The 8,068-nt window shown below is 43.8% G+C and overlaps 1 protein-coding gene across 1 annotated transcript; it reads left to right on the forward strand.

Annotated features, from left to right (window-relative positions):
- The first annotated feature begins 3,584 nt into the window (after positions 1–3,584).
- LOC108594998 (segmentation polarity homeobox protein engrailed) lies at positions 3,585–7,735 on the forward strand. Its single transcript, XM_017980130.1, has 3 exons — positions 3,585–5,207; positions 6,509–6,606; positions 6,881–7,735. The coding sequence occupies exons 1-3, from the start codon at positions 3,782–3,784 to the stop codon at positions 7,127–7,129; spliced, it is 1,773 nt and encodes a 590-aa protein (XP_017835619.1). The 5' UTR covers positions 3,585–3,781; the 3' UTR covers positions 7,130–7,735.
- The last annotated feature ends 333 nt before the right edge of the window (positions 7,736–8,068 follow it).

The raw sequence follows: 8,068 nt of genomic DNA on the forward strand, positions 1-8,068 counted from the left end.
CAAGTGTTTGAGTTGGTGGAAGTTTGCTGGGCTCATAATTAATTTTAAAATACCTATGAAAAATAAATGAAGCGAAAATGTATGAAAAATTAATTATATGCGTACTTTAAATGATGAATTATTATACTTGATTGCAAATGAATTAAATTTATTTAATATTAAATTATTGTACAATGAATTGGATTTATATACATTTAATTTATAGAATAAACGATATATTTAATCTAATAATAATATGTGGATATAATTTGGAGTTATATTTCTAGGCTTGTTGAGACTTTAGTATATTAATATAATATAAATGAATGTATAAATTGATTTGGAATTGGATTACTATAGCAGATATAATTTAATTAAATGTTATTTAATATATAAATCATGATGAGTGAATGGATATTATATTACATTTAATTTTAATAAATATTAAGTATTTTAATAATAAGTATATTTAAATTACTTTGATTGTTTTTTGTTAAGTTGTTTGTGAGACTTGAGGAAACTTTCTAGATCTAATTTTGTTCTGCTAATCCTTTGTTATTCTTTTTTAGCTTAGTGAGTAGATGTATTTTATAATAATTACGCTTAGTTGTTGTTTGTTAATTGGATAATAAGTGTGATTTTCATTTTGTAGAATCGTTCAGATATGTTGTACGTGGTGTGATATTGCGGCTGACGGCTTCATTTGGTTCAGGTGTGGTGGGGCAGGTGGTTTTGTTGTGCGAGACTGGACTTAATACTGATATTTATGTGCATATATGTAAGTGTATCTGGCATCATTAATAACGCTTGCCGACGCTCGCCGGCACTCAGCAATGGCAACGGCAACGGACTTATGCGTGTGTAAAATATGAATTTTAAATTACTCACACACAAACACACACACACACAGACACACACATGGCAACTTAAAGCGCAGCTTGTAAGCCATTTAGCGTTTGCTGAACGCCAGAGGGCGCACTCGTGGCCAGCCAGACGGACAGACTTGTGTTTTCTCTTCAAAGTTTTGTGTTTTTTTTTTTCGAAATTTAGCTGCAGTTAATTGCACTGAGAGCAGCGCTTAACAGATTAAGTTGTAGTTGCTGTTAGATAAAATAGTTTGCATTTAGCATATTTTTAATGGGCAAACTAACTGTAGTTTGTGTCTGCTGCGTGCCTTTGGCTAAAAGTTGAGCAGCTGGCAAATCATTAGAGCACGCACAGTAGCACACAAATGATGCTGCAAAGTCATGGGCGGTGAGGGGTGGTGAGGTGAGCGGGCAACAGATCTCATTAGCAGCTGGCAATTCCCTCTGCTCGTTAGACAGCTGACCGAAAAAAATAACACAAAGTGTATAAAAAGCTGCTATGATATCAAGAGCAAGTTGAAAAGTTTAATTAACGCGTTTTTACGCAACTGTCGGCGGCTGTTTAACCCTTTGTGGCCAGCGCTTGTCGAGCGCGCAAATGCAAAGCAAACATGACAACAGTAATAATTGAAAATCATGGCAATAAAAGCGTAACACCGCATTAGCGCAAGAGAGAGCAGAAGAGCTCGAGAGAGAGAGAGCGAGGGGTGTTGCTGGAAAAATCAACAGCTGCTTGTAAAATTATGCGGCTGAGAGCGCGCGCGCCCGTCCGACCGACGGCAACGTCGATTCAGCTGAGCAGCCATTGTTAATGCTGTGCGCGCTCTCTTTTCGCTATGCGAGCGAGCGGGACAGCTAGCTGTGTTCGTTTCGAACTTCGAATTTGTTAGTTTTTCGATATTCCAGTGGAGCCAGCTCGTAATGGCTGACGACTGGAAGTGCGAAACGGTTGAAAGCGGTTCGAAACGGTTATGCTTATGCTTATAGTTATTTAATTAATTTAATAACATATAAATATTTAACAATAAGCGAAATGTGCATAAAATTCACATCAATTAACCAAACGCCTGCAAACGAGTTGGAATGAATATAAAACTTGAGTTATTTATATATATGTATACAGTCGTGGACATTTAAATAGCACCAAATATAGTCAATTTAATCTTTTGTTATAAAACGCTTATACAATCTTCGTAACCAATAAAATAATCAATAAGTTAATAGTTATTTTAACATTTTTTATTGAATATATTTCTGTGTTATTTATCTGTTTTCGGATATATATGGCGATGTTACTTGGGCGTAGCTATTGATTATATCTTTGAACAGGAAATCGCTAATCAATTCCATATCATTTTTATCTGTTACTATATAGCGCGCAAGAATTAATCACAAGCCCACCCAATCCATTGATAAATATTGTTATGCAAAGCAGTCAACAAATAATGAAACTCATTAGCGTCGCTGGCTCTGCTTTAATTTTGGGGTTCAGTCGTTTGATTTATGTGCGATCAAATAAATTTTCGAACAGCACATGTTTCGCATTTGGGCGAGATGCGACTGTTTGATTAGAGCTGTTGATCAATGCCAAATGGCTTTAACACATTTTAGCTGAACGCTAATGGGCAAATAAATTGCTATTTAATATGAATGTTTGAGCTCAGTGAAATAAATGAATTAAAAAACAATTAAAAATCAATCAAAAGTAAACGCAACTGTAGCTTTGTTTGTTTCTTTTATTTTTAAATTAAAACAATTAGTGTGTGTGATCAGCTGGGGTGTCGATAAAGTTGTAGGGCGCAGATTGAAACGTCGCGGCCAAAAACAAAATCAACAACAATAACACCACAACTTAATGCGTGTTGTATTCGATGCTGATTTAGTCGAAGGGGGGATTCAGTCGGGGGAGCAGCGCATCAGTCAACCGTTTCGGCAGCAGAGACAGAGACAGCGGCAATTGTTGTTGGGCGCGTTTGACAAATCAACTAACAAAACCAACAAACGCCGCCATTTTCCGCTGCGCATGTGAGTGCAAGCGAGATGGCCATACACTCTGCCTAGGCAACGCCCCCACCAAACGCGCAAAGAGAGCGCAGTCGCAGTCGTAGTTGAAGTCGACGCAGCGACAGCGACACAGTTGTCAACCGCATGACAGCTCCCAGTAATAAAGTCATATCGCGCCCTAACAAGCTCCAATGTGCACGCAAGGCGGAGTGAGCGCGCGAGAGCGAGAGAGCGTGCACGCATGAGTGGGATAGCAAGAGCAGAAACAGCGAGAGAGCGCAGATACCGGTTCGCTCTGATCGGAGGCTGGAAGTAAAAACATTGTCTCGCTGTCAGATTGTGCAGGTGACAACGTCGAGTGTCACAACAGAATTTGCGCAAAGAGAGAGCGCAACAAAGGGAGAGAGAGAGAGAGAGAGCGTAAAGACGAACGCAGCGACGTCGCTGCTGCTGCCGTTGCCAATCGATCAGTTGTGTAGGCTTGAGAGCTGAGCTCAGCGTCTTCGTCACTGTCAGCGCGCATTTGGTGGTTGTTTTTGCTTGCTGCGCTCTCGCTCTCACTTGCGCTTGCTCTCTCGACTGTGTGCTCGTGTGCGTGTGTGTGTGTGTGTGTCTGTTGGGCTCTGTCTCGCTCGCGCGCTGACAGTTCAATCGGTCTATGGGCTGCTTCTGCTGGCTTCGTCGCTGCGTCAGGCTACTGTGATTAGTTAATTTAGTCGTTGAGCTCACATGGAACAGACGTGCGCGTCGCAGTTGTCGGCACAGCAAGCGAATACGTTAAACGCAAATAGTTCAACTTGTTAAACAAAAATCAAAGCAAAGCGAAAATATATTTGAAGCGAAGACAAGTGCAAGCAAAACTGTGTACCAAGTGAATTTCAAACTGAAACTGTTACAACAATTTATTCCAAATATTCAAGTGAAGTGAACCAATGGCACTAGAGGATCGCTGCAGTCCACAAACAGCGCCCAGTCCACCAAGTGGTTTCCAACATCATCATCATCAGCAGCAGCAGCAGCACCTGCTCCACTCTCTACCCATTACAATCTCAGCCCTGGACATGAGTATGCAACCAGGCGCGGCTGCCTCGGCGGCGTCGCTTTACCAGCAGCAGCAGCAGCTGCACTTGCATCAGCTGCAACAGTTGCAGCAGTTGCACCAACAGCAACTGGCGGCTTCGGCGGGCGTGTTCCATCATCCGGCTGCCGCTTTCGATGCGGCTGCGCTGCATGCAGCGGCGTTGCAGCAACGCTTGAGCGGCTCACCCGGTGCTCACTCCACGGGCGCCTGCTCCACGCCCGCCTCCACGCTCACCATCAAGGAGGAGGAGAACGATTCCATACTGGGTGATAGTTTCCACAACCAAACCGCGACAACAACAGCCACAGAGGAGGAGATGGACGAGGATGAGGACGACATCGATGTGGATGACACCGCCACCGACAGCAGCAGCGCGCGCTTGCCGCCGCCTGCGCATCAGCAATCCAAGCAGTCCAAGCCCTCGCTTGCCTTCTCCATCTCCAACATCCTCAGCGATCGCTTCGGCGACAAGCAGACCAAACAGGGCGACAGCTCCTCGGCCAGCGTTGCTGCTGCTGCAGCTGCTGCCGCCGCCGCCGCCAGCATCTTTCGCCCATTCGAGCAGAGTCGCGCTGGCGCTGCCACGCCCTCCGCCTTCACGCGTGTGGATCTGCTGGAGTTCAGCCGACAGCAGCAGGCAGCAGCCGCCGCCGCCACCGCAGCGATGATGCTGGAGCGCGCCAATCTGCTCAACTGCTTCAATCCCGCTGCCTATCCGCGCATCCACGAGGAGCTGGTCCAGAGCCGCCTGCGTCGCAATGCCGCCAATCCCAATGCCAATCCCAATGCAGTGCTGCCGCCATCGGCCAAGCTGCTCAGCGAACCCAGCGCCGAAAAGTCCGCCCTGGGCTCACTCTGCAAGGCCGTCAGCCAGATTGGCCAGCCCCAATCCAGCCACACGCCCCAGTCCAGCAGCTCGAGCAGCCTCAGCGCCAGCAACTTGGCCAGCCCGCCACCAGCTTCGAATGCCTCCACCATTAGCAGCAGTTCCTCCATGGCCAACTCGAGCAGCAGCGCCTGCTCCAGCTCCGGCGCCAGCTCGCTCAACTCCTCGCCCAGCAGCCGCCTCGCCAGCAGCAGCAGCAGCAGCAATGGAGCACAGCATGCCAGCAGTCCACAGCCCATACCGCCTCCATCTGCAGTGAGTCGCGACTCCGGCATGGAGTCCTCGGACGACACGCGCTCCGAGACGGGCTCCACCACCACCGAGGGCGGCAAGAACGAAATGTGGCCCGCATGGGTCTACTGCACCCGCTACAGCGATCGTCCCAGCTCAGGTGTGTACCACAAAATAAATTGCTATAATAATAATAAACAAATAGGATTTTATAGTTCGTTAATATTATTTGGCAATGATAGGATTAGAGATGAGAATAGATTACGATGAAATTAGATTAATTTAATAAATAGATGGGAATATATTAGATAGAATTCTATATTATATAGAATTAAATTTAATAGTAGCAAATAAGAATAGAAATATTTCCAATCATAACTAATTCAATTTGAGAAGGAAGATGTAATCGAATACGCTAATTTAGCAAAATACACTGTTAGAAACGATAGTTGGGGGTGGGATCGATGTATTGACATCATAAATTAGTCATAAGCTGAAGCGGACACCGGACCACACCCAGTTGCAGTTTGAAGGCGGCCGCCTTTCATCTACGAGTTGTTTATATAGATTGCGCTGCTTGTTTGTTGTTGCTGTGTCATAAATGCGAAGGACACTGCAACAATTAGAATTAGCTTGACCCAATGTTCAATTGTGAATGCAACAAGGGGCAGCAATCTGGTCTTCCGGGGCCGCACGCAGCGCAGCGCTGAGGCCTCTGACACTTTATGTGACAACATGTAGCGCAAGCGAAGGCGGCGGAGGCGGAGGCGTCGGCAGTGTCAAACGCTGGAAGGTCACAGGTCACGTTTTTGGGTTTAAGATTTCAAAAACGAAGAAAGAGGCAGAGAGAGAGAGAGAGAGAGAGAGAGCATAGAATTGGGTATTGCCACTAAAACATGCTGACGATTGACGCAGGCAGTTCCCAGTTCCCGCAGTGAAAGTGCCCATTAAAAAAAGAAGCAGCAGCAGCAGCAGCTAAGAAAGAAAAAAATCTCATTTCTTCAGCGCCGTCTAACTAAAGCGTGTGTGTGTGTGTGTGAGTGAGTGTTAGTGTGTGTGTTAATTGACAAGTTAAGTGCTTTTTTATGAGCGAAAATGGCTTTTTAATTTGGTGTCGATGGAGCGCTATGCTAACAACTAGGCGTTGATAGTTTGGCGTCCGGACTCGAAATCAATCAGCGCTGGCGCAAGCTCAATTTTCAATTATAGACTGAAACTAAAGCTGGTGCTTTATTAAGTCATTTGAACTAGCGAAACTAACAAAATGGCGAAAGGTTCATTAGACGGGAGTTGACAGCTGACAAATTGACTCAAGCGTTTGGGGCACGCAACAAAAATGTTGCCGCTGTATTATATGCAAATTAAAACATTTATAACATTAGTTAATGTCAGTCGCACATGTGTGTGTGTGTGTGTGTGGGAAATACATATTTAATTTTATTTTCTTTTTGCTATTTGCAGGACCACGCTACCGTCGCCCCAAGCAGCCAAAGGACAAGACCAACGACGAGAAGCGACCACGCACCGCTTTCTCCAGCGAGCAATTGGCACGCCTTAAGGTAAGCCCAGCAATCCAAGCTGTTTATCATATTAAGAGTCAAAATATTTACACACACACACACATTTAGTTGAGTGTGTGTGTGTGTGTGTTGTGGACAACCCGCTGGCTGCATCCTGGCGACGGCAGCCGCATGCTCAGTCCTCCAATTTGACACGCTCATATTTCACTCAACTAAACCGCAAATAATTGATTTGCCTCAGACACATTCTACTCTCTGCTATGCCAGTTATCTAACTGCTTCTCTCTCTCTCTTTCTCTCTTTCTCTTTGTAGCGCGAATTCAATGAGAATCGCTATCTGACGGAGCGTCGTCGCCAGCAGCTGAGCTCGGAGCTGGGTCTGAATGAGGCGCAGATTAAGATTTGGTTTCAAAACAAACGCGCCAAGATTAAGAAGAGCACGGGCTCCAAGAATCCGCTGGCGCTGCAGCTGATGGCCCAAGGACTCTACAATCACACCACGGTGCCGTTGACCAAAGAGGAGGAGGAGCTCGAGATGCGCATGAATGGTCAAATACCATAAGCCTAAGCATCCCCCCGCCCCCTTCATCCTAAACTCACGTTCCGGCTGGTCCAACAGTGTGCAATAAACAAAAGTCGCCCCCCTCCCCCCCACACTCTCTTCAGCTCTTCATCTCTGCTCCTCTCAGCGGCGTACAAATGTGTTCATGTGATATAATTGTAAAATACAGCTATAGAGCTATATATGCTAACTATAAGCTTCGCATCTGCTAAATCCGCTTAACTGTTTATCTCTATCTCTCTCTCTCTCTATCTATATATATAGCGCAAGTATTATCTTCACCCAATCGCTTGTCTTACACACACACACATGTATCTTTGTATATGTATATATGCCCAACATGTTATATAGCCATAAGTAATTTAAAATCGAAGCTAAAGTTCTGTAGCCTAATCTATATATATATATATATCTAGTTTAGACGCAATCGCATTAGATCGCTTTGACAAAGAAGTATTTCTAGTTTCTAAGCTTGCTAAAACGCAAAATGTTATACATTCAACACCACAAACAAATATTTAAAACACAAATGCACTTAAACAAATCAAAAAAAAAAAAAAAAAACACTAAACAAAGCAATTTATGGAAATCCATGTGCTAAATCAATGCTAAAAAGAACAGACAAAGAAAAACTTACAAAAAATTTAATTAATTTAAATAAAACAAATATTATTTAATGAAAAACATACAAATAAAATGTGTTATTTATTTACTTTTATTTATTTATGGCAGTCGGGCTGCAAATGAAGTAAAGAGTGTCAAGTTGGAATTGTATGGAATTATTTAATTTATACACTTTGAGCTAATTTGTGAGCTGCACTTAAAGTCGAAGATTTTAAATACTTGCAGCTAAATTAGAAAAAAATTTAAAGGAATTGGCAACTGTTAAATAGAATTTAATATCTTTTTAAAGTGGCTTATAATAAAAAGGAAAATCAA

Source organism: Drosophila busckii, chromosome 2R (assembly GCF_011750605.1).
Source record: "Drosophila busckii strain San Diego stock center, stock number 13000-0081.31 chromosome 2R, ASM1175060v1, whole genome shotgun sequence".
In the NCBI taxonomy this organism is placed as follows: domain Eukaryota; kingdom Metazoa; phylum Arthropoda; class Insecta; order Diptera; family Drosophilidae; genus Drosophila; species Drosophila busckii.

Excerpts from the sequence above, each read along its gene's own strand:
- LOC108594998 (XM_017980130.1), top strand. The coding sequence starts at position 3,782 with ATGGCACTAGAGGATCGCTGCAGTCCACAAACAGCGCCCAGTCCACCA. Across the intron at positions 5,208-6,508 it reads CAGCGATCGTCCCAGCTCAG|GACCACGCTACCGTCGCCCC; the intron begins GTGTGTACCACA and ends TGCTATTTGCAG. Across the intron at positions 6,607-6,880 it reads AGCAATTGGCACGCCTTAAG|CGCGAATTCAATGAGAATCG; the intron begins GTAAGCCCAGCA and ends TTCTCTTTGTAG.